The sequence below is a fragment of the Chionomys nivalis genome, chromosome 16, assembly GCF_950005125.1.
Source record: "Chionomys nivalis chromosome 16, mChiNiv1.1, whole genome shotgun sequence".
NCBI classification, from domain to species: domain Eukaryota; kingdom Metazoa; phylum Chordata; class Mammalia; order Rodentia; family Cricetidae; genus Chionomys; species Chionomys nivalis.
The window spans coordinates 58,989,594-59,016,845 of record NC_080101.1 but is presented as its reverse complement, the minus strand read 5'-3'; the positions used below and the strand labels follow the sequence as shown (position 1 = coordinate 59,016,845).

The 27,252-nt window shown below is 45.3% G+C and overlaps 1 protein-coding gene across 1 annotated transcript; it reads left to right on the top strand.

The window, feature by feature from the left end:
• Positions 1-23,210: 23,210 nt before the first annotated feature.
• Positions 23,211-26,992, top strand: Hey1 (hes related family bHLH transcription factor with YRPW motif 1). The gene is made up of 5 exons (XM_057790562.1): positions 23,211-23,568; positions 23,767-23,842; positions 23,977-24,060; positions 24,333-24,414; positions 25,259-26,992. The coding sequence occupies exons 1-5, from the start codon at positions 23,480-23,482 to the stop codon at positions 25,825-25,827; spliced, it is 900 nt and encodes a 299-aa protein (XP_057646545.1). The 5' UTR covers positions 23,211-23,479; the 3' UTR covers positions 25,828-26,992.
• Positions 26,993-27,252: the final 260 nt, after the last annotated feature.

The following is a 27,252-nucleotide window of genomic DNA, read 5'->3' as shown; positions in this document are numbered from 1 at the left end:
TGTGATGCTGGGAATTGAACCCAAGGCTTTATGCATGCTAGGCAAGTACTATACCAACTGAGCTACGTTCCTAGCCCAGAAAGTCGTTCTTGGGGGTTGGGGAACTTCCTCTTTTACTCAAAGATAGGTTCTAACTGGTCCACCTTTGCACACCCGGCTCAGAGCGAGGTTCACGATAGATAGCCAGGCACCCATGAGGAAAGCACTCGCCATTCCTCTGCCATTCTGCCTCTTTCAGTGCAGATTCCTCTCTCCACTGCTACCACGCAAGGCTGTATGGTGAAACCTCATAAGGCCAGCTCTCCTTTTACTTGAAGGACACTGTATGGATAACATCATATTTCCTAAGCAGAAACTTCCATTGTGGGACCAGAGTGTTCAAGTAATGCAGCAAGAACCCTGGAAACACAGAAAATACTTCCTTTCGCTGGGCTCTGATTGGCAGGCTCACTTCTGTTCTGTCGGTCGCCTCCACAGTCCTTCTAGGGTCTCAGTGCCAGGGGGAAGAGAAGTCCAAAGCCGGGTCTGAGGACAAGCAAGCCCCTGATGAAACATGACTTGCTACCTTTCACGCTTCAGTGCTTGTTTTATTCAAAATGTGAAAAAACAATTTTAATGAGCAAACTAAAATACCCGTATTCTTTTACCTTAATTTTGAAAAGATTCACGGGACAGTTATGAGTCAGGTTAGAGAGAGGTAGAGGCAACTTCTCTTGATCAGTCTCAACCTCCCCCACCTTCCCCACGGGTCAGGTCACCTCAGCTTTTTGGTAGCCATTGCTTTCAGAAGCCTTTGCGATCATTCCCGTCTAACCTCTTCTGAGCTAGAGTCCTGCCCTCCCAACAGGAAGCGATCTTTCTGCTTTCAGGCGAGCCACACGCCTCCCAGCCTGCCAGCAGCTCCAACTAATTAGCACACGTGATGGGAATTGGAAACAAAGTCGCCAACAATAGGAGCGTGGGAACCCCGGCCGCGCCGCAGTTCCAGCACCCCTCCCCCGCCTGCTCTGCGCTGAACCAGGGGCCTCCCTGGCCGCGTCCCCGAGTTGGGTCGTCCGGCAGTCTTGGCTCCCTGATGGTCGGAGCTCTTGCAAGGTCCAGCTGGAGATCAGTCACCGAATGTCGGTCAGAGCTAGGGAAGAGCAACTGTTATCAAATATTCTTTCAACAGGTTAGTGGCCCGACCACTTCGTTGATCAGTGTCCAGTCCCACCGTGAGGTTCAGGGACCCTGCTGTGGCGGTGCCAAGGAGACGGCCCATTGTGCTAAGCAGAGGAGGGGTACCGCCCTTTCCTATCCTGTAGAGCCAAATCTGGACCAGAAGTCCAGCGGCCAGCGTCCTTAACCTAGGGGCTCCTCTAGGTCTTTTTCCTGGGAGCCCCTCAAATGGCTAGAAACAACCCCAGGTTCAGGACGGTTAATGGTCTCCTGTATCGAGGTGGCTCCAGGAGAGGCGAATGGAATCACAGTTTCCCAGTCCTGGGCACCAACGACTTAAAAAGGCTCAGCATTATTGAGATAGAATTTATATACAACTCACCCACTTAAGATACATGGTTGGGTTGATTTTAAGTGAGTTCCTAGATACTCACTAACACCAGTTGATGCTTGAATACTTTCAGTTTTCAGAAACAAAAACTTGACTGGGGCATAGCTCAGAAATACAGTGCAAGCATGGACAAGGCCCTTGGTTCAGTCTCCAGTACTGTAACGTGCGCGCACGCACACACACACACGCAAATCCATGGTACCCTGAGCTATCTTCACATCTCTGCTGTCATCTTACAGACCCGTGCCATCTTCCGGCTTGGTTTCTTTCACTTGCCATGTTCTTCGGGGTCCATCTAAATTGTCTTCTACATCAACCATCAACATCAGCACTTGTTCCTCATTCTCCAATAAATACTACACACAGGGATGTGAATCACATTTTGTTGATGGATACTGGAGTCGGTCCCACAATGTGAGCACTATGAAGAATTATGGCTGCTCATGCAGGCTTCTGGTGAGCAGCTGCTTTTTTCATGACTAGATAACTGGAAATGGAATTTCATTTAAAGGTAAATTTGCATTTGGTTTTCAGAGAAAACTAAAAGTCCCAGGTGGCTTCTGAATTGGCCCAGACTCCCCAACCACAATGCAGGTTAGTCTCTGTTTCCTTTTTCTCCAGGTCCACCAGCGATGGCTATTGTGTGTCCTTTTGGCTATGGCCATTCTACAACCAAGTATATGAAGATGTCTCAATAAGAAAATAAAAATAAAAATTGGATAAGCCCTGAACTCTTCTCAGTGTGGATTTCTGAGGTCGTTCTGGGAGTAAGACCTGTGACTTGCTCCATCTATTCGAAGGGTTAATGACATGAATGACAACTTACTTGTCAGCTGCTAAAAGCAGTATTATCACTGGTTGGGGGTGCTGGACTGAAATAGAAAGTTGATTGTCTATATTTCTCTATATATTTCTAGCTGATATTTGGAGTTGGACAAGAATGCTCCACTTCGGGACTGACTCCATGGGATACTCCTCCATCCCACTTCCAAACCCCGGTTTCCACTGTCTGTAGCAGGCAGAGTGTTCCCCATATGTGTGATTAAAAATGGCCCTGTGTGATTGTAAACCATCAGCTGGCAGTCAACCCTCAGTCTGAGCTGATGCCCACCCTCAGAGGCTTTTCCTGGAGCCAGAGAGTTTAATCAGGGTTGTTATTTATTTAGTTATGAGCATAAACTCTCACAGAAGAGTCTGCTTTTCTAATAAGGGCTGTGATGCTTCTGTTGACTTGACTGGCTATGGATCACCAAAAGGACAGTTTACTCTGCTGTAGTAAGAAATGCAGACCATGTGTTTACGGCAATGACATGGGTGAGAGGACCGTCCCTTGCGTTAACCTATTTATTTTGCACATTCAAATGACTATCAGGATTTGGCATTTTAAAAATAGGTCTTTTCCCTCAATGGGAATCTGTTCTGTATAATGGTTAAGATACATTCCTTTTAGAAGGAGAAGCCACTTAACTCAGAAGAGGCAAACACCGTACATGAAGTACCGCTCACTGGCAAAGTGCTTGGTGAAGCATTGGCTTGGTTGTGATGCCACCTTGGCTACATATTAGAATCACCTGGAGGCTTTTACAGTATATATATTAATTTATGCTGAAGTCTGGCAAAACAATACAACCATATATACAATTTTACAGTATATATACTTATATATACATATATACTGTAAAAATATTTTTTTTTGCCAAACTTCAGCATAGATTAATTAAATCTGAAAACCCGGATCCTTCTGGGAAGCGGGATGCTGAGGTGTTGCTAATGACAGTATTTTCCACCAGGCCTCTAACAACCCCAAGTACAACAGGGTAGAAGGTGGCCTCACCCACTGCTTCTCAAGGCACAGCTCGAGGAGCAATGACTTCACCTGGCGATGAGACTGAAATGCAAGTCCATGGCCCCAAACTCCAGGACAGAGGCCTCAGCGTCAGTGCTGTAGTCAGAGTCCACAGTTCTGTTGGGTTCTGGAGCCCAAGGCCGCTGGTTGTCAGCTTTCTATTTGACCTTTCCTTTGGAGTCATTCGAGGGCTTAAGTTCTGACACCTAGGTTCTGACACCTCTCTGGGGAGAGGTCGCGATGTCTGTTATTTTGTGATATGACCTAATGATTCAAATTTTATGTTTTAGAAAAAATCCCTGGATGATTCTAGTATGAGGTCCAGTTATAAACCATAGAGCCGGCTTAGCAATTCCTAAATCATTGCTAAGGAACCTTTTTGGAAAATGAATTCTTGAGTCCAACCCAGTTTGATGACCTGTGGTAGTATCCTTGAACCCATGTGATTCTGACGTGTACTGCCTTCAGCGGAGTTCTAGGTTCTAGGTGTATAGGTGTGTGTGTGCGCGCGCTCATGTGTGTACTCCCCACTATATATACCTTTCTCTCTCTCAAATACAAATGGTATTTGTATACATCAAAGTTCATTACAAAACTTTAGACTTGGACAGCTGTGGTAGCATATACCTTTAATTCCAGCAGAGGCAGATGGATCTCTGTGGGTTCAAGACCAGCTTGGTCTACTTAGCAAGTCCCAGGTCAGCCAGGGCTATACTAATGAGACAAAGAAATAAAAACTACAAAACAAAAAACCACTGTGGACTACAGGCCTTAGTTTCCCTGTTTATATAATTAAAACATATTACTAAATTCTATTATTATCATTGTAATGCGCACTTTACTTTTAATTATTTTGTAGATTTTAAGGATGGCCTCATCTATGGCTTTGTCTTTTATTTGTTCATTTATTTGGCACTCAGATATCTGAGCATTTCATTTGATACAGGAAGACAATGGTTTCCTTTATTGTCTGTGGAACCCTTCCCATGGGAAATTTATTTTGAGAGCCATGATTTCTCAAGATAGGCAGCAACTTTTTTAGATAGCCCAACTCTAACCATCACCACTACAACTATCTTCAAATTCAGATGGCTTAAACTGGGAATTTAAGACACATACCTAATTCCCCAGACAAGTGTCTGGTCCTTACCATTCCAGAGAACTCAGCAGATCTCAAAGCTACACAACGGAATACCATGCATCTCAATTTCTCTGGGCAGAGTGAGGCTCAGCAGCTTTGTTTCCTTCTCAGCTTTGCCTGTGGAATCAGGCTTCTCCACTAGCACAGACAAATGGCTTCCTAAAATAATGGATTGCAGACATGGTCCTTGGACCAACAGTCACCTTAATTTCAGGTGACACACACTAGATGCTGATAGTCACTGTTTCTGGCTACAAAATGGGAAGTGACATTTTGTTTGTTTTGTATATTTTCACATACAGTTCAGACCATTCTAGACTTTACTACTGTAGCCCAGGCTAGCCTTAGACTCACATGCCCTTCTTGGCTCAGTCTCCCAAATGCTAGGGTTACAGGCACCTAGCTTGGACACGATTTTTGGTGCAGCGTTACTTCTATCCACTGACAGGACTGAGTGCTGCTCAATGCTCTTGCATAGCTCATTCCCCAGGATCTCTCCATCCCTGGAAACACAGTCTTCATCAAGCTCATTCCTAGAAGATCCCAACACTAGCATTTTCTCCCATAAGCCATTTAAAATCACCTCAACTACAAGCACACATAGTCTGGTAACCTCCTGGTTCTGCTCTAACAGATTGTGGCACTCACCACGTCCTTGCCCTCAGGGCATTTTAACTCACACCTCCCTGGGCCTTCAGTCCTCCTGTTTGCTTACCCTTGAGGAATTCCTTTCTACAAGGCCCAGCCACATCTTCGCCTTTCTCTGTTCCTAACTCAACAGAGGTAATAGGACCAAAGGCAACAGCTTACTCTTGACCTGTTGCATCAAAACATAGAACCTGAGCTCCTCTTTTTTCCTGTTATCCTCTAAACATGAATTCTGGCTTGCACTAGAGAAACATGGGTTGTGACGTCTCCGAGACCACCACATGTTGTTTTTACTCTTTTTGCTCTTTTGGGGTCTGCCACCCAGCTCCCAAACAAACCACGGCAGACTCTTATTCCTTCCTATAAATACCTGGTATTAGCTTGGCTTGTTTTTAGCCAGCTTTCCTTAACTTAAACTGTCCTGTCTATCTTTTGCCTCTGGGCTTTTACCTTTCTATATTTCTGTATACCTTTCATTACTTCTTATTCTGTGACTTGCTGTGTAGCTGAGTGACTGCCTCTTTTTTTTTCTTGCTCCACCTCCTCTTCCAGATTCCTCCTTCTCTTTATAATATCTACCTGCCAGTCCTGCCTGTCTTTTCTTCTGCCTTGCTATTGGCTATTCAGCTCTTTTATCAGATCATCGGGTGTTTTAGAGAGACAAAGAGGATCACAGCTTCAAAGAGTTAAGCAAATACAGCATAAGCAAAAGCAGCACACCTTAAAATAACATTCTACAACTACATATGTGTGTATATGCTTGAGCGCGTGTGCGCGTGCGCGCACACACACACACACACACACACACACACACGAATGCCAATGAGCACTAACTGTGATGTGCTCTATGTTTCTAGTGTGTTTACAAAGTTTACTATTATGGTCTTAAGGATGGTAAATTCTGGGAGGCAGAATATTTAACATATATAATATAGTTCTCTTACAGAAAACATTACCATTCAGAAAGCAGAATCTTGTATATAAATGTGATGGTCGGTATTGTCAATTTAATGGGATTTATAATCACTGTAGAAACAAATCTCTGGGTTTGTTTATAAGTTATTTCCTAGACTGAATTACCTGAGGTGAGAAGGCTCACCTTAAATGTAAGTGGCACCATCCAATGGGCTGGGACTTTTAGGCAATAACAAAATAGTGAATGAACATAAGAACATAGCATTTTGCTTTCTGAAGTGGACAGCCCCCTTTGGCTATACCACACCCACCATTGGGACTGTATCTCCTGGAGCCTTAATCCAAAATAAACCTTTTATTACTCAAGCTGCTTTTGTCTGATATTTTCTCACAGCAACGAGTTAAGTAACTAACACAGAAATTTGTGTCAAACTAAAGATGAATTCTACAGTCAAATTTCAAGTAGCAAAAGAAAGTTTAACAAACATGGCAAATGAGAAATAGGTAGTAGCTCAACAGTTCTTTGTGCTCTGAGCCACAGTGTTAGAGGAAACAAGGATAGTGATGAACTCAGTACTAAGAAAGTGTTAATGTAAGCCAGTAACAGAGTAAACTTTTAAAGTCACCAGCTTACAGAAAACTGAGTGATTTGTTCTCCCTAACCACTAAAATTATAGGAACTCTTAGTACTGGGCATGGAACTACTCCATGAGGCATATTTTAGGAAGTCTCGAAACTCACGGTTGTTTATTCTCAGAAAACTATGCTTATAGGATGTGTTTAACAGTTCCTGACTTGAGTTTTGTTTGGTGGAGTGGGCCTTCAATCTAAGCAGAAAGTGGATGGTTAACAGCGTTGTACCACTGTTGTCTGAGTGGGCCTATCTTGCTAGGCTGGTAGCTACTGTAGCTCACACAGTTCACAGCTGAGTGAAGCTCATGATTATTTTCCTACCCCAGGAAACATGAATGGAGTCTTCAGCAGTAGGAAAGCTAGCCAGTAGGGGGGATGTTCCTAGGCCCTCAGCAGCTCTGTTTCTCTGTTTGGTGACTTAAGTATGTAGTGTGTTCAGCAAAAGGTCTTACCATCAGGTTTTGCAGGGTAACTGAGAACAATGGCAATAATGTGTAATGTTGGGTGGTTCTGACATTATATTTTTATTTGGTTTCCAGTTGTCTCTGAGAGGCATTGTCTGCACTCTCCCTGCAACTCACTTAACTCATTTCTATATGTGACTAGTTTTAGAATGTTTCTATAGTACTATGTTTTCAAGTGTTTTTTCAAAGGTTTTTCACTGTGTAATAATCCTTCTGTACACTCGGAATATATGTCACTATGATTGGTTTAACAAACAAGCTGACTGCTCAATAACTGAACAGGATAAAGTCAAGTGGAAAAATGAAACAGAGAATGATGGGAGAAACAGGGATGGAGTCTGACGTCACCAGTCAGATGCAGAGGGTGCAGGAAATAAATGTGCTATGCTAATAAAGGTACCACCACATGGCAGGGCATAAATGTAGGTTAACTTAAAATATAAGAGCTAGCTAGTAATAACCCTGAGCTATTGACCGAGCATTTATAAGTAATACTAAGTCTCTGTGTAGGTTATTTGGGAGCTGGTGGATGGGTCTGAAACTTCCACCTACAATCTCTAGTGTTATTATCTCTCTGCATACTCCTAAGGATGAGTATTTTTAACAAAAGCTTTGAACGAGAGGCATTGTGGCTCATGTCTGAAATTCACACTCAGGAGGCAGGAGCAGTAGGAGGATTGGAGCAGAAAGCTAGATGAACTACATAGTGAGTTCCAGGCCAGCGTGGCTACAGTTTGAAAACCTGCCTCAAAAAGAAAACAAAAACCTCAAAGTTACTTTAAATATTTGTTATAGTGATTCTGTAAGGACTTAGAATCTGAGGTAATGACATGATTGTACACATAAATATAGGGACAAATTGAACTTTCTCCCAGCCAAATATATTGTTTCATATAAAATATGGCACATATTTAAAAATCTATTACATACTTTACCAATTGAACTTTCTGGTTCTATACTCCCCCCACCATGGTGGAAAATAAATTAATTTAATCCCTGAAAGTGCTGAAGGTGTAGCTCAGTGGTAGAGTACTTGGCTAGCATGTACAAGGCCATGGATTCAGTTTCCAGCACTGCAGAGATGGTGGAGAGGTGCTCACCAATGCCACAAAGAGCCCCCACTAGACTCCACTTCTTAAAGGTTTGTCTTGGTTGGTGTTCTATCACTGTGAAAAGACACCATGACATTGTTGTAAAGAGCAGGCTGCTTGTTCATCCTGGCTAGGTTAGCCCCAAAATAACCACACAGAAATTTTATTAATTAAATCACTGCTTGGCCCATTAGCTCTAGTCTCTTATTGGCTAACTCTCATATCTTGATTTAACCCATTTCTATTAATCTTTGTATATCACCACCTGGCAGTGGCTTACCAGCAAGATTCTAACCAGCATCTGTCTCAGGTGGAGGATCCATGCCATCTCTCCCTCACTCTGCTTTCTTCCTCCCAGAATTCAGTTTTGTCTTCTCCACCTACCTAAGTTCTGCCCTATCAAGGGCCCAAAGCAGTTTCCTTATTAACCAATGAAAGCAACACATTGACAGAAGCAACTGACCACATGACCATAGCAACTCTTATAAAAGAAAGTCATTTAATTATGGGAGGTTTAACCCATTTTCCTCATGGTGGGGAGCATGGCAGCACACAGGCAGACAGGTTTCTGGAGAAGGAACTGAGAGTTCTATATCTGTATTCACAGGCAGCAAGAAGAGACACTGGGGCTGGCTTGAGCTTTTGAAACCTCAAAGCTTACCTCCAGGGGCACATTTCTTCCAACAAAGCCTACAGTGAGATCACACCTCCTAATCCCACTCAAGTAGCACCATGTCCCTCATGACCAAGCATCCAAATACATGAGTTTTTGAGGGCCATTCTTATTCAAACTACCACAAGGTCCCATCACCTCCCAGTAGCACCACACGGAGAACAGCCTTTAATGTGCACACTTTGAAGGACAATCTGGATCAAACATAGTAGACAGCAAAAGAAAGTTTTATCAAGTTATAGAGATTCCCCTGCCACATGATGTGAGAGAGCTGTGTATCAGAGCATGCCCCAGGGAGATGGAGCAACTGACACACTGTGCTCCAGAAAGCTGTTGTTACAAAGATGGCTGTAAATATAAACCTGGAGAAAGGGATCCTGATAACTGCATTCTGGGGATTATGTATGGCAGGGGGAGGGGGAGGAGATCTTAGAGGGAGGGCTCCTGGTAGACAGGAGGAGGGGCCAAAGGAACAGTTCTGTAAAGTGGGGGACATCCAGCAGAGAGAAATTGGCCATCTATTTAGAAAACATGGTTGAAAATCTGGCTATCCTTAAGTCGAGGTATGAGAAATACCAATATCTGTGTCATTTATTTAAAAAGGAACTTGTCCTGGCTCATTAACTTGTAATCCCTAAAGGATTTGAAAAAGTCAAAAAATAGAAAAACATACTTGTTCTTAAAAATAGGGCTTTTAGGGGGCTGGAGAGATGGCTCAGCGGTTAAGAGCATTGCCTGCTCTTCCAAAGGTCCTGAGTTCAATTCCCAGCAACCACATGGTGGCTCATAACCATCTGTAATGAGGTCTGGTGCCCTCTTCTGGCCTGCAGGCATACACACAGACAGAACATTGTATACATAATAAATAAATAAATAAATAAATAAATATTAAAAAAAATAAGGCTTTCAAGTGGGAAACTTGTGTCTTTTGCTTAGGCCATTCAATTTTATGTGAAATAAAATGCATTTTAATAATTATATATATATATATATATATATATATATATATATATATGTAGATGGAAGGGGTATGTGCACATGAGTACAGGTGCCTAGGGAGGCCAGACGCATCAGAATCCACGGAGCTGGAGTTGCAGAAGGTTGAAAGCATGTCGGACATGGGTGCTGGGAACCAAACGGGCCCTCCACCAGAGCAGTGTGTACTCTTACCCTCTGAGCCGTCTCCTGGGCCCTCCACCAGAGCAGTGTGTTCTCTTACCCTCTGAGCCGTCTCCTGGGCCCTCCACCAGAGCAGTGTGTACTCTTACCCTCCGAGCCGTCTCCTGGGCCCTCCACCAGAGCAGTGTGTACTCTTACCCTCCGCCCTCCGAGCCATCTCTCCAGTCCCTAGAGGAACACATTTCAAAAGCTGGGCAATAGAGCACCTTCCTGAGCAGGAATGTCTACTTACAAAGATGTAGTAGCATGTTACAAAAGTTTTGAAATATATGAACCCCCAAACCTTATCTTTTTTTTTTTTTTGAGACAGGGTTTCTCCGTGGTTTTGGAACCTGTCCTGGAACCAAACCTTATCTTTAATGTTATTGTTCATTTCCAGAAGATTTTGTTATTGTTCTACTTAATGTTTATTAAAATGATAGTTATATAATTTTACATATATCAATGAATGTAATTTTTCCATAGTAAAAAAGGTGTATACTAAAACATATAGGCAATATAAAAAGTAATATAAAAAGTAAAATTTATAGGTGTTGACTGAGGTTTCTGTCCTGCCTGGTTCCTACAGCTGTTAAGTCCCAAAGACATCACAGAGAGGCCTACATTAATCATAAACTGATTGGCCCATTAGCTCAGGCTTCTTATTAATTAATTCTTATAACTTATATCAGCCCATAATTCTTGTCTGTGTTAGCCACATGACTCAGTACCTTATCTGGTGAGACAGTCACATCTTGCTTCCTGTGCCTCTGAGTCACAACTGGAGACTGCACTTCCCTTTTCCCAGCATTCTCGTTGCCCTGCCTCTACTTCCTGCCTGGTTGCCCCACCTATACTTCCTGCCTCGCTACTGGCCAATCAGCATTTTATTAAAAATAGTAACAAGTGACAGGATAAAAGACCATTGTCCCACCACATATAGGATTTCTGAACTAGTAAAGATTTTTAAGTCTTGAGAGAATAAACTGAATTGTTATTCAGTATAATCTGGAATCATAGAGTAACTGAATGATTTTCTAAGTATAAATTTCTAATATGAACATGGAGAAACAGAAAAAAATTTACTGTACTAATTTTAAACATTGAATTGATAGTAAAAACGCTGCCATGTTTCTCAGATTAAGAAAAGGTTTTGCAATAGGAATTATCCTATCTCTAGCCGCCATAACATAGATGGAGTCACTTAGACAACAGGAATCTCCTTTGAGCTTTGGAGGCAGAAAGCCTAAGGGGATATCCTAGCTGGTAGGGCTCCTGTGAGCCACCCCACTTTATGGCCTTGCAGATGTCTAGCTGCCTTTGCTGTGTTCTATAAGGAAAGAGGGGGAAGACGGGAGAGTGGAGCGGGTATGAGGAAAGGGAGAAAGGAGTCAGGCAGGGGGCTAGCTCCTAGTATCTGTCGTACAGGAGCACCCATTCCAGCATGAGGGTTCCGTTTCCTCCAGACTCAATTATCTCCCAGAGGCCCTGTCTACCTAGGGTTTCTGTTGCAGTGATGAACTGCCATAACCAAAAGTAAGTAGGGGAGGAAAAGGCTTGTACTTCCACGTTACAGTTCATCATCAAAGGCAGTCAGGGCAGGAACTCAGACAGGGCAGGAGCTTGGAGGTAGGAGCTGACTCAGGGCCATGGCGGGTGCTGCTTGCTGGCTTGTTCAGTCTACTTTCTTCCAGCATCCAGGACCATCAGGCCAGGGCTCGCACTGTTCACAATGGTCTCAGCCTTCCCATCAGTCACTAATTAAGAAAATGTCCCGCAGCCTTGCCTACAGCCAGATCTTCTGAAAATATATTCTCAATCGATGTTCCCTCCTTGCAGATGACTCTAGCTTGTGTCAAGTTGACATAAAAATCAGCCAACAGAGGCCCTTTCTCCAAACACTGTTGCATTTCTGGGCTGTGGGGCCATTGCAGGACAGAAATCCAAACACCTGTGACGTTTTGTTCCTCCCATAGCAGAAGGTTGCACAGCCCCTGCTAGATTCTGAGTACAAATGAGGCCACATCTATGGCCCAAATTGCAGCAAAGAGATGATTCAGTGGTTAACAGCATTTGTCTTGTAGAGAACCCACGTTCATTCCCCAGCATTCACATGGTAGCTTACAGCTGTCTGCAACTCCAGTTTCAGGGGATCAGGCATGCATATAGTGCATAGACATACTTGTAGGCAAAACACTCCTACGCATAAAAAAATCTTAAAAAATCAAAACCAAAAACCTACAGTGACTCAATCTTTCTAGTTGGCTTAGGGATTTTGCCCCGTTCTATGCCCTTAGCCTCACCTGGGGAGTACCTGTGGATGCTCACCTGGGGAGCACCCGTGGATGCTTACCTGGGGAGGATCTGTGGATGCTCATTTGGGGAGTACTTATTGGATGCTCACCTGGGGAGTACCCGTGGATACTCACCTGGGGAGCACCCGTGGATGCTCACCTGGGGAGTACCTGTGGATGCTCTCAATCAAGCTGAGCACTGTTGAACTTCATTTGTCCTCCAGGAAGGTTCTTGCTTCTGTCTCTAAGGCTACGACCTTCTGAAGACTTATTGTGCCAAAACCCAAGTCTTTCACAGGAGGCCATGTGGTGGTATGTACACACGTGTGTAAGGGGGTGTACAGATGATCTTTACCCAGCAAAAACTTCTTCATTTTCTCTCCAAAATGATCTATCAGCTCCTTCAGACTCTGGTCTTAGCTTCTTGTCTACTAAGAATATCTGTGCTCCAATTCTTTTTCCTTCTTCATCTCTACCCACTGGTTTTGAACAAAAAAGAAATATTTTAGATCCTAAAATCAAAGTTCCAGGAAATATCACTTCCGGCAAATAGGCAGTGGGTTGCCAACCAGATAGTTACAAATCCATGGAGCCTGTGATTTCCAGTCTGGGGGGCACCTGGAACTTCCTATATTTTGACCTTTAATATTGCAAAATTATCTTAGATTTATTTTGTCTTACTTTGATTTCTATTGCTACTATAAAACACTACAACCAAAAGCAACTTGAGAGAAGAAGGGCTTATTTCACCTTACACTTTGGAGTCCAGCATGAGGTGAAGCGAAGGCAGGAACCCAAGCAGGCCAGGGATCTTGGGCCAGGAATTGAAGCAGAGACCATGGAGACACTGATTATTGGTTGTTCTGCATGGCTTGTCTGCTCCCTTTCTTATACAACCCAGGCCCACCTGCCTAGGGGTGCCATTGCCCATTATGGGATGGGCCATCCCATGTCAATCATTAATCAAGAAAATGCCCTACAGTCCTGCCAATCTGATGAGCGATTCTCGCAATTTAGGTTTTCCTTTTTCACATGATCCTGTGTCAAGTTGACAAAAAACAAAAACAAGACAAAAAAAAAATCCAACTAACCATCATATATTTTTAATAATAATTATTACTATAATAATGATAATCTCTAGTATTTGGGTACTCTGCAGTCACAGAATTTCTCTTTTTCTCTCTCTATGTATGTATGTATACATAAAGGAAATTTTTTAGTATGCCTTACAGGTTTTGATCCAACTAATTCAACAATGACTGGCTATGAAAGTCTAAGAATCCTGAATTAGTTCAGCCCACGAGGCTGGATGTCTCAGCTGGTCTTCAGTAGACATTGGAATCCCTAAGAAGTATGCTCTAATGCCAGTAAAGGAGTGGACTTGCTACCAAGGAGAGAGCAAACAGGCTCGGAGCAAAAGTTTCCTTTTTTTATGTCTTTATATAGGCTTCCAGCAGAAGGGGTGACCCAGATTAAAGGTGTGTCTTCCTGCCTCGAGATTCAGATGGAAGGTGTGTGTCTTCTTACTTCAAATTAATCAAAACAACAACAACAACAGCAACAACAAACTTCCTTGTGCACTCTACATTTTTGGGTTTCAGTTAATTCCAGATGTAGTCAACTTGACAACAAAGAATAAATATCACATCTGTGGTACTAAATGGTGATGTGATTGAATCCTGGAGCTGATGGTATTGTATGGTACCTGCATCCAGTCTGCCTGGGAAAATAGACCTTCACTCAACTGTAGCTACCACTTCATGGACAATATTCCCAGTCCAGTTATGTGACACTCTTAAGACTGATCACATTTATACCTCACATTGTCTTGAATCTGTAAATATAAAAAACAGTTGAATTATGTAAATTATGAAAATATATTACAAATGTCCACAAGATTAATTAAGAAAATAATATGCTATGTGTCATTCTCGATATCTGTGTGTGTGTGGGTGTGTGTACCTGTGCATGCTTGTGTACATAGAAGCACATGCACATACTTGTGGAGTTCAGAGGACAAATTCCAGCATCATAACTCAAGACCCACCCACTCCTTGGTTTCTTTGAGATAAAAACTTTCATTTGCCTGAACTTCACCAATTAGGCTAGGCTCACTGGCCACCGAATTCTAGGAATTCATCTGCCTCCACCTCCCCAGTGCCATGATTACAAATGTGTGTCATCACACACAGGCCAGCATTTTTACATAGGCTCTGGACATCAAACTGAATCATAGTGTTTACAAGGAGCTATCTCGCAGACCCAGATATCTGCATCTTTTTGATTGAGACCTCTGGCTGCTATGTACATGTGATTACACGTACACACATGGATATGTATACATACACTCATTCATGCAATAAATATTTCTACTAAAATGTTGTACTAAAAATGCTATTGTGATTTGTCAAAAAAGAAATTAAATAGCAAAGGCTATATTTCATTACTTTCTTAGTAACTATCTTATATACATATTTTATTTATTTATTTATTTTGAGTCAAAGTCTCACTACGAAGTCCTGAGAGGCCTGGAACCATCTATATAAACCGTAAATAGAGATGTCTCTCCCTGCAACGAGTTCTCAAATAACCACTCAGAGGCTTATATTAATTATAAATATTTGACTGATGGCTCAGGCTTATTAATAGCTAGCTTTTACATATAAATTAACCCATATTTCTTATTTATGCTTTATCACATGGTTCTTGGCGTGTTACCTCATTTTCTATACGCCTTGCTTCCTTGACAGCTGGCTGGCATCTCTCAGACTCTGCCCTTCTTTTCCTATATCTCTGCTTAGATTTCCCACCTGGCTCTATCCTGCCTTGCCATAGGCCAATCCAGCTTTATTTATCATCAACCAATAAGAACAACACATATTCACAGTATACAGAAAGACCATCCCACAGCACTTTCTTCTTTCTGTTTAATCAAAAATGATGGTTTTTCCTTTAACATAGTAAAATTATATATAACAAAACAGTTATCAAGTAAGAATTACAGTGACAATATTTAGTCTATTTATATTTGTCAAAATTAAAAAAAATATTCTATCATCTATCCTATCTTTGTGAGTCTAAGCTTTCATATCTAATTATCTTTTATCATAACTTAGGAAGACTATAATTATAACTATCTAGTCTTCAACTCCATCAAAGACCAAGAAGGATATATTACCTGAGTAAACAGGAAGTGCATTGCCAGTAACTTCAAAAACTCTAGAAATGACAGACATATATGGCTGCCTGTACAGTTAACCAAAGTTCTTCTGTAATATTGGGGCATCTCTCATCAGCCTACAGGCCTAGAGTATCAGGCAGACTTTTCAGTGAAGCAGGAAATTTGAAGGACTGTCCTGCCTATATTGGTAAAGTTCATCAGTCGCTTTCTTCTGTGTCCTGCAGAATGTCTGGCAGTTTCTTCTGTGAAGCAGGAACCTTAAGGACAATCCCACCTTGTGTTGGCCAAGTTCAACAGTCATTTTCCTGTGGGTCCTACATATCCAGTTTATACAGCATACTGTCAAGCAGTCCAGGCAAGAGCAGTTTCTTGCCCAAATAGCTAGTCTTGTGACATGGAATGCAAACTCTGTAAGGAGTTTGTTCAATGTCCATAATCCTCTTTGAAGTAATTGGTGCTTCCATGAGCAGCTGTGTCTCATTGTCATAAAAAACCTTAGGTTAAAACATTTTAAATATCATATTCTGTAGGTCTTTGAATTATTTGCAGACCATCTAAAATATATCTCTATATGATCTTGAAAGCATATCCAACATATCTACAAATTTGATTGTTATAGATGACTAACTACTAATCTTTTTATTATCTTAAATAATTTATAATAGCTTTCAAAAATTAGAACTTTATCTTATATTTTAAATGAACTGCATAGGTACAATACCTTAAACAAGAGTAGAAATATATATACAATATGTTGTAGCAAAAATAACCTTAAGCTTATATCAATATATAAAAATCCTTTAAACAAGAATAGAAACATATATACAATGTAACAAAATAACCTTAAATTTGTATCACTATACCAAAACCCATTTTAACAATGCAAAGTATTGGAGATTAATAGTTATCTTTTTATCCTATATTCCTATATTTCTCTAAATATAACAGACATGCATAAAACACCAAATAATCAAAGACCATCCATACCCCTCCCCCAACTCTTGGGATGTGGCCACTGTTTCCTCCAAACTACTTCCTGCTGTCTATGGATGAAGTATCTTTATGATCCTTGAGAAAATCTGAGATAATGACCGAGTCCTGGGAGGACAAGTGGTAACCTTTTATGATAGATATCACCTGTCAAGTTTCAGGAGTTCTCCCTTCATCAAAGCTTGTCCATCTAAACCTGGAATGAATCCATAGCCTCTTGTTTCCTGTGGAAACAAAAGCAGACCCTCTTCTCCAAAGCAATGCATCTTTTAAGTTCCAGCTATTTGTGACTTCTGTTTTAAAGCTAAGGCATTTAAAAATACTTAGGTTGATATATTTTATCTGTCTCTCTTTCAGATCCATGTCTCCCAGCAGCTGTCACTTACTTACCAACATCAAAAAATTCAAAACCATGACAATACTATACAGGATCCAGACTCCCTGTGGATTTCCCATCTACATGGTTTTTTCCTTTTATATTACTTTTACTCTCTCTTTAAAAGACTTTATTATTTTTAAACTACTATTTCTTTTTTCTATGACTGTCTATACCCATATTCTTTCCTTTTTGAGCCTATGTGTATTGTAAATCACACTGAAACCTGTCTATAGAGGTTTTTCTGGCTGGACTTCTTTTTGCTATGTATCTTTTAGGGTCTTTAAATTTTATTTATTTAATTTTATTTTTTATTTCTGGCTGTATTAACAAAAGCTAAATCCAGCACACAGCACGTGGCTGATTAGTCTCTCTGTGTGAGACTGCAGAAACCCGCCACACAGTTTAGCTCATAGTAGCTGGTGGCTGGCTCCATCTTGCAGGCACCTATTGGAAGATGTGTGTCTGTACTGCTGCTGACAGGAGACTGTGAAACTAGGAAGACTAGTGTGACTCCATTTCTGTGCATTTAGAACCTTTTATAAGCTTTTTCAGGTCTTAATGTAGATTCATGCCAGACATTGGGCGCCACATGTAAATGGAGGTTTCCCTCCTGCCCGCCACTTCTCAAATAACCACGTAGGGGCTTATGTTAATTATAAATGTTTGGCTGATAGCTCAGGCTTATTACTACCTAGCTCCTACATATAAGTTAACCCGTATTTCTTATCTATGTTTTGCCACATGGTTCGTGGCTTGTTACCTCATTTTCTCCATGTCTTGCTTCCTTGGCAGTTGGTTGACTGGCAACTCCCAGACTCCACCCTTCTTTTCCTGTATCTCTGCTTGGAATTTCCACCTGGCTCTATCCTGCCATGCCATAGGCCAATATAGCTTTATTCATCATCCAATGAGAGCAACACATATTCACAGTATACAGAAAGACTATCCCACAGCAATAGGCCAAGCTAGCCTCAAACTCACAAAGATCCACCTGCCTCTATTTTTCTGCTTAAAGGCCTGTGTTACCATACAGGCCAGAAAGAAAGTCAGGACTAACGGCTAACTGTGGTGCCTGCTGACATAGCCTAGCCCATGTAGGCTCTCAGGATTAAAGCTAACTGTGGTGCCTGTTGACATGGCCTAGCCCATGCTGGCTCTCAGGATTAAGGCTAACTGTGGTGCCTGTTGACATGGCCTAGCCCATGCTGGCTCTCAGGCTTTCTCATCACCACAGACACCTGTGGCAGAGTCCATGCTGGAATTGTCACTCTTTCCCCCAACCCTACCTGAAAGGTCTCCAGATCATGGGCTTTTCTTCTCCCAGTTTCTTACTCCTATATAAACCCCACCATTGTAGCCAGGCACCCTCTTGGCTCTCTTGGTCCCCTCTCTCTTGCCCCTCTCTCTTGGTCCTTCTCTTTCACTCCCTCCCCTCCTCTCAGGGCCTGGTTCAGTCTACTGACCTTGATCAATGTACTACTTTCTCTCCCTGTTCTGGACTCTTCCAGATGCCTCTGGCGGTACTCTCCCTCATATCTAGAAAAAAACCTTCCCCCAACCATACCTTGGAGAGGTCATGTTCTCACTTTACACATCTGGTGCCCAAACCCCTACTTTAAACACCTGGGATACTTGAGACCTTGTTGCAAAGTGGATTAAAGGGCTGAGTGGGTGAGCAGCAGCAGCAGCAGCAGCAGCAGCAGCAGCAGCAGCAGCAGCAGCAGCAGCAGCAGGCTGGGCATTTTACCACCTTTGTGCTAGGATACAAAATACCTTTCTCTAGCCCCTCTTTCTTTCCCTTTTCCTTGTCCATCTCCCCTTCTGTATAGACAGAGTGGCTTATCCTGAATGAATCCCCAGAGAAGCCATGGATGCTTCCCCTTGGTGCTCTAGCAAAGGCCAGGGGGTTACTAATCTGGTTACCGTCATCATCACCATCACTATCATTGTCTTCATCTTCATCATCAATTGCAAGTGTAAAGTACATATTTGTATACTGCTTTACAAGTCTCTTCCCGGACCCTTCCTCTCCTTTTTTGAAACAGTGTCTACTGTATTCCAGGTCAGTTCTCAGCACCTTACGTAGCTGAGCATAGCCTGAAACTGATCCTCCGGTCATGAACTCCAAGGTGTTGGGACACCAGGTACTATCACCTACCAGGCTCTGCTTTATTTTGTTCTAACGTTCGAAGACCACAAAGCATGCTGCGAGGCATTCCTACTTCACTGATGAAGAAATAAAGGCTCATGGGAGTGCAGTGTGAACATGGCTTGTGACTAGCTCATGGTTACTCAAGCCCAGGCAGGTGACTCGATCGCCTCTCCTTTTCCACCGTGGCCTCTTGGGTTTCCAATTAAACATGCCTTCCCAGCCAACAGCGGTGCACCTCCCGCTGGCTCTCAATTAGGAGGGCTGAGAGCGGAAGTGACTTGTCTGCCGCATGCCACGGCACAAGGCTATGTGATGCTCTAAACAGGGCTTCTGGGGAGCGCTGCATACAGGATGGAGGCAAATGGCTGCTGAGTCAAGATTCTTCTGTGACAGTTTGGGGCCATTCTGCTTTGGTTCTGACTTGACGCATGCTCCAAAGGGAGCAGAAGCTGAGCTCAGAGTGTGCAGTTTATTTATATACCTATTTATAGCAGTGTGCGCTCGGGGGGGATGTTTCTTAATAAGAGACTCAGAAGCCGCACTTTCCCCCAAAATGAGCAGCAGATGCCATTGCACTCACAAGGGATGATGCTTTAAGAAAGTAGCACCGGTGCCCTCCCAAAGGCTTCTACTTTCTAGAGATGCTGGGTTAACGTATCCGATTACCAGATTATGCTACATCACAATCTCAGCAGATGTGAGACATCATCGGAAGAAAATGCTGGGGTCACCTACTGGGGTTGCCTTCACCAATAGACCAGACGCATCAATACCTGATACTAATGGCCACACATGATTCACTTTTCATAACTGGCCTTGGGTGGTAACTATTATCAATTTCCTCACGTCACAGATGATGGAGACATGGTAACGGAGGTCAAGCAATTTGCCCATCGTCAGGAAGCTCTTCTGAGGAGCTGGATGGAGACTTGGCCTTTCAGTCCTATTGCTCCAGGCTGACTCAGAGCCCAGTGCTACACAGGGCTTTTCTACAACTGTTTCATCAACCAAACCCTAAAGTTTTCGAACACTTTACCTGTTGGCTTGACCCCAGAGTTTCTTTGGTTGGTTTTTGCTTTTTAAGACAGGACTTATGTAGCCCAAATTGTCCGGAAACTTTCAATCCTCCTGTCTCAGCCTCCCCCAGGATAGGATTACAGGAATGTCCCACCATGAGTTGTTTTGACACAAAACTCTTCTGGAGGCTGGGTTTCACTGCATAGCACTGGCCTGGAACTCCCTATGCAGATCAGGTTGGCTGCAGATTTGAGGTCTGAAGGCCTCAGCCTCGTGAGAGGCAGCCTCTCAAAGGCACGAACATGCTTCACCTCAGAGTGGATACTGCAATTAGATGGAAGGTTCCTGGGGCCGCGCAGCTGTCCTTCCTTCTGAGCTGCAGATGAAGGCTCTGACAGGAGCACCATTTGCAGTGGCACCCGTGACTTCCGCTGCCCCGACAGCACAGTGACAGAGCAAGGGTCTCCTACAGGGTTCAGGGCCCTCCAGGGTCCAAGAAGTCCCCTGCTGGGACTTCTCCAGTCCTAAAAAGGTCCCATTCCTTAAAGGCCAGAGCACCCCTCTCTCACTTTGCAAGAAGCCCCAAATCTCCCCTGGGGAAAAAAAAATGCCAGTGACTAGCAGCTGGTGGGAAACAGCCTGGTGCTCCCAGCATCTCCCTGACTCCGCCCCCAAGGGAAGGGCTGCCACCTCTTCCTTCCTGGTGACTCAGTGACCTCTCCCATCTCATCTTGATCTTACATCCTTGGTTAACCCGAACAGTTCTCTCAGACCTAATAAAAGTGTCCCCATTGCCTCCTGTAACCTTATCAGAAGTGCTACTAGGCTTTGGAGTATCTATGGCGACCTCACTGTGTGTTTGCTCATTGCGCATTGTCTCCCTAGTATGTGAGTCCAGAGCGGAGCTTATGACCTCTCCTCACCTTCGTTCCCCAGGTGCTAGCACTGTGCCAGGCATGCAGGCGACACAGCAAGTACTGGTAAGATGGATGGAAGCAGAAGCACTGACGTCATTTTGTGCTGCAGAGCAAGCGCTGGACCCAAGTTACAGCCACAGACTTTGGTTTCTTGGTACAAGGCCTTGTTACACATATAATCAGGAGAATCTTAACCTATGGAGCCTACGCGGGGCTCAACCTGATGACATTTCTGCTTCTACTTCCCAAGTTCTACGATTAAAGGCACACAACAGCATATGCCCAACAGGAGCAGCCTCGTTTGCTGAAGTAACAGAATGTGTGAGAAGTACTGAAACCTAAAATGGCATGAAACCAAACACCCTCAACGTCAACCTGTTGCTTGTTCCTACCCATGCAGAGCAGTCAGAACTGGCCAAAGCCGAGCTTTCCTGTAGGTACCACTGACCTGGGAAGCTGCACCATGCAGTAGAGGTCACACTGGGGCAGGATGACCTACCACTTGAAGGGAAGAGATAGGATGGGAGAGGGACCATGGTTTGCCTTGTCTTCTGTTTGGACCAAGCAGTGTGGTGTGTGAAGATGTTTCGAGGTGAGCTTCCAGGCTGTGACAGCAGCCTTGTAGAAGCTCAGCTGTGACACAGCAGGGGAAGCAGGCTCGGAAGCTGACCCTGGATTGACCACTCAGAAGCAGTATGTCTTGGGATATCTGCTCTAGCCAAGATGGAGGGACCTCACCCATTTAGAGGAGCACAGGGGGGCCGAAGAGCTGGACGTCAGGGTGATGTGCTGTAAGATCTTTAATAGGAGCTAGGAGGAGGCCCAAACTGTGTGCAGATGGAGAGAAGGACTGGGAACTGGGTTTAGGTCCTCAGTCTGAGCTCGGAGCTCATCAAGTCTAGAAACCAAACTGCTTGCAAAGGTGATGAGTTTCTTTTATTCTCCTGAACATTTATGAAGCTTTGCTTTACAGACAGATAAAGATAGGGTTTTCTCCTGGTCATCTACTTCTATGAATTCTGGACTAAGGACCAATCCTTAAATTTAAAATATTTTTAAAAGTCGAACTTCTTGGTAGGGGAGGAGGGGAGGGTGCGCAGAACTTCATATAACACCCCTAACACCCGCCCCAACTGAGACCAAAGGGAGGTGTGTGTGTGTGTGTGTGTGTGTGTGTGTGTGCAGTGCTGGTGAGAAACGTGCATTCCCGCAGTGAGGTCAGCCTCCGAAGCAAACACCCAGGCCGCCACCCTGTCGCCTGCTGAGAGGATCTGGCCGCCAACTCTTGAGGGGGAGGACCAAACCAAACCAAAACAACAACAAAAATCCCAACATAATGAATGTCTCAGGGGACAGCTACCCCTCCTTCAAGTTAACAGAGAAAACAAGCAGTCCACTTCCCCGGAAATTAGATGCACAGGGGAATTCATTCCATCCCCGAGCTAAGCCCCGCAGGAGAGTCTAGCTTCACAGGCTCCCAGAACCCAAAGGGACGCAGCCCCACAGTCTCTGCTTCCAGAGCTGGTGGCCACCACCTACACGAACTGCGCCCCAGGCGACTGTTCCCTGCAGGACCCGCCCAAGCCCGCTGCCTGAGCGCGCCTCCCGCCGAGCAGCACCAGCAGCCGGGCGGAGAGCGGGGACGCGGGCGGCGGCTTCCGGGGCTCGCCGGCGCCCGGACTCCGATTACAGGTTCACACGAGGAGCCCGGCAGGCACGCCCTCGTGCAGCCCCGCGGCCCCGCTCCCCGCCCGGCCATTCTTCTCCATTCATGCGGACGCCCAGGGCTGCCGCCGCCGCCGCCAGCGCGGCCGCCGTCGCCGTCCGTCCGGATTGGCTGGCGGCCGGGGCGCCGGCACTTTCCCACGGCCCACGGCGCGTGCGGCTCACCGGCGGCGCTGCAGGCGCGGCCCTGGCCCACGGCCAGGCCAATCCGGGCGCGCGGGGTGGGGCGGGGCGGTGGCTAGCGCCGGGCTGGTGTCCCGGGCCGGCCCCCAGCTCCTGCCCGCCGCCGGCCCACCGCCGCCCGCGCCGCCCGCGGCCCCCAGCCGAGCTCCCGCGGAGCCGACGCGCTGCCGCCGGGCAGGGGCGGGCTCCGGGGGCGGCGCGCAGTCCGCCTCGGCCGCCGCTCGTCCCGCCCCCGGGCGGCTGCCAATCCGCGCAGCGAGGCGCCGATTGGCCGGAGCCGGCTGTTGCCCTGGAGCCGCGGCCCCGCCTCTGCCCCCGCACCTCCCCGCCTCCCCCGCCCTCCCTCGGGCTCTGGGAAGGGGCGCAGCGTGGGAAAGGGATGGTTGAGTTTTAACCGGAGGCTGAGCGTGAGTGGGATCAGTGTGCGCGCACCGCCCGCAGCCGAGCGCCGAGCGGCCGCTGCTGTTAACTCCTCCCTGCCCGCCCGCCGCGCGACCCTCGTCGGAGCCCGCGCTCCGCCAGCATGAAGAGAGCTCACCCGGACTACAGCTCCTCTGATAGCGAGCTGGACGAGACCATCGAGGTGGAGAAGGAGAGTGCGGACGAGAATGGGTGAGTTGGCGGCGCCCGGCCGAGCCAGAGTGGGAGGAGAGACTGGGGTGCACTGGTTCTCGGTTCCCATTGCCCTGAGTCGTGGGGCGGCTGCTGCTGGCTATGAGATACAATCCTTGCTCTCCCCATTTCAAGTTGCCAAAGAAATCTGAGTACAGTCCCCATCCTTCCTTAAGGCAATTGCTTCCTATCTTACAGAAACTTGAGTTCCGCGTTGGGTTCCATGTCCCCAACGACATCGTCCCAGGTTTTGGCCAGGAAAAGAAGGAGAGGCGTGAGTACCCCCCCCCACCTTTAAATATATATGCATATTACTGTGTTAGTTAACGGAAAGAACCAAGTTTCTTCTCTTTGGAATTTGCAGTCATAATGAAAATGTCCTCCTTTGTTTTTGTCTGCTTCTCACAGATAATTGAGAAGCGCCGAAGAGACCGAATCAATAACAGTTTGTCTGAGCTGAGGAGGCTGGTACCCAGTGCTTTTGAGAAGCAGGTAATGGAGGCAGTAGGTAGAGCGGGCGCCTGGTGTAGCCATCTGCACCTTCTGATTCCCACCCCTCCATGCTCCGAGCGTTATCTGTGTCTTGGAATAAAAGCCTTTTCATGTCATTGTACGTCCAGACACCAAATTCCAACAGATTTTCTGTACAAATAATTTCATTTGATTTAGTTTACGTTTGAACCTTGCGTATTTGTGTATAAGCATGCATGTTTTAAGTTCTCCAAAAGCACTTGGGTCAAATAAGCCCTTTGTCATCTCTTTAGGGATCTGCTAAACTGGAAAAAGCAGAGATCTTGCAGATGACTGTGGACCACCTGAAGATGCTGCACACGGCAGGAGGGAAAGGTATGTAGGCCTCTCCAGTTCTGCCCGGGGAGTCTGCGTGGTCGGTGTGGAGGGGGCAGCGAGCGCAGTCTGGGATTGGTGCAGTACCTGTCTTTTTGCTTTGGGGGTGGGGAGAGAACGGTGCGCATTCAGCAGCGCATCGCATCGGTGCTTGGACAGTGAACATATCGCCCCAGCCCAGTTAGTGCCAGCAAGTGGCCGACGTCTCTAAGTTCCTCCAGTTGTGACAGCCGTGATTTAGGTCAAGTCACTCACATTTGTCTGTTGCTATTTAAGAAAAGCTTGGGAAATGGCTTATTAAAAACAGCAGCTATGTAGTCTGAATTTCATATATAGGATTTAAAAAATGAATTGCCAAAAGAATCTGGAGGAAAGAGACCTGTTGTGGCTAAATAGAGGACAGTTCGAACAGAAGGTGGGAGACTGAAGCCTGTGTCTGTCTCCAGCCCCCAAGTTCTTCACCAAGGACCAAGTGCCTAAAAGCTTCACGATGATAGCTTACATCTGTGTGTCTAATGAATTTCACTCCTCTGTGGTTTCTCTGTCCTTGATGTATTTTTTGTTGTTGTTGAGGGAAGACATGAAAGGAAAGAGCATAGTTTCTTCTGCTGCTCGGGTATAATTCCAGTTTCTGCCCAGCAACTTCTAATTGGGCTTTGAACTTGCATTAGCAAATATATAATGTTGATTAATGCAAAGATTTTGGGCAGCTCCAAAGTATTTGCTCTTCCAGGACCCAGGATCTGTGATGTAGTGTGTGTAGTTGCTGGGAAGGCTGCCTTTGGGCTGGAAGAAATGCGGGAAATGAGCTAAGCCTTGAAGATTTTCTTTTGTTTTTGCTCAGGTTATTTTGACGCGCACGCCCTGGCTATGGACTATCGGAGTTTGGGGTTTCGGGAATGCCTAGCCGAAGTTGCCCGTTATCTGAGCATCATTGAAGGACTCGATGCCTCTGACCCGCTTCGGGTTCGCCTGGTGTCACATCTCAACAACTACGCCTCCCAGCGGGAAGCCGCGAGCGGCGCTCATGCGGGCCTCGGACACATTCCCTGGGGGAGCGCCTTCGGACATCACCCACACGTCGCACACCCGCTGCTGCTGCCCCAGAATGGCCACGGCAATGCTGGCACCACTGCGTCACCCACGGAGCCGCATCACCAGGGCAGGCTGGCCTCAGCCCATTCGGAGGCGCCGGCCTTGCGAGCGCCCCCTAGTGGCAGCCTGGGACCGGTGCTCCCCGTGGTGACCTCGGCCTCCAAACTGTCGCCGCCGCTGCTCTCCTCCGTGGCGTCGCTCTCAGCCTTTCCCTTCTCCTTCAGCTCCTTCCACCTACTGAGCCCTTCGACACCCACGCAGGCAGCAAACCTTGGCAAACCCTATAGACCTTGGGGCACGGAGATTGGAGCTTTCTAAAGAACTGATGCTGTAGAACAAGGGAGGGGAAAGCTTAAAATCCCAGGTGCGCGGGGACAGTTGCCAACACCACCTTAAAGTCGTCAGTAAAAGTAAGGAAAAAGGTACACTTTCAGATGAATTTTTTTCTAAAGAGTAAAGGTTTGTTGGTTTACTTTTTTTCTTTAAATTTTTTTATCATGTCATGTATTAGCAATTAAAAAAAATTAGTTGTTAATTTTTGTTTAAAACACTCATTTGAGGTAATGATTATAAACGAACACTTTGTGATCCATTGTCTGTTCTGTGCATAGTTTACTTTGTAACCTGTCTGTCCTAGAATGATTCCTTTGGCCTCAGTTTGGGGAATTTTAACGTTACAGTTTGGGGTCTCTTTCCTGGCTTGTATGAGTTGCAGTCTTTTTGAGAATTCCCAAACCAGTATGCTCAATGTTAACATGATTTTGTTACTATTTCGACAGATTAAAGTGTATAAGTGATATTCTTTGGCTGGGGTGGGATGGGGAGGAGGTCCGCAAAGCATTGTATTTCCAAACAAAGCGTTGACAAATCAGATGAACAGCTTTATTCTAGAAACACTAGCCCTTGCCCCTTAGAGCAGCGAGGTGAATGCCCAAACTTATCATGACCCTGAATCCAGAGACCAGCTACTGTGGCCTGGCAGGCTCTGCGAGCTAAAATTCAGGTCAGGAAAGCCGCTGGGAGGCTACGTCCACATTTGAAGTGTTGGCAGCAAGCTCGACAATTATGTAGAACATGCCTGCACTTTGCAGCCCCGAGCGATACAATGCATTTTCAGTCTCACAGATCTCAAGTTCACAAGTGTTAACCTGCGTAAGCGACTCTTGTGCGCAAGTAGTCAGCTCAGCGCCTGTTAAACGCATAACCCCATCTCCCCCGGAAGTGCCATGTTTTCTTTTTACTGGAAATCTTTCTGTTGTGTTTTCCTTCTGGTGCATGAGAATGTGGTTCTTGCGATACTCAAAAGGGCTTCTCTGCCTTCTCTTTGATTTTTTTTTTTAAATTTTGATTTGGGCTTTAGAAGTGTTCTTTTACAGGCTTGTTCCTTTAGCAGGTATAGTTTGAAGAGCCTCCGCTGAGCTGGGTCTGATCCCTGTTGTACTGATGTGTTGTGACTAAATAAAAAACGACAAAGAACAAAGTATGCCGCCGCGTGTCTCATCCTTAGCCTTTCTCCTGCTGGTTGAGAAAAATCTCAGGTTTCTTGGTGTTCATTTTGCCTGATGATTGGCTTTCTTCTGTTTGCCAGTCCCATTATTCTTGGAATTCTAGGCTGTGTGAATCGGTAACGTCAAACGAGGTGACTTTGTTAGACTGCAGAGCTTTCTCGGCCTCCCAGGAGGAAACAGAGCGCGTCTGCTGGTCAGTCAGGTGGCCTGGTTCTGAACTGTCTGGCTTGGACTC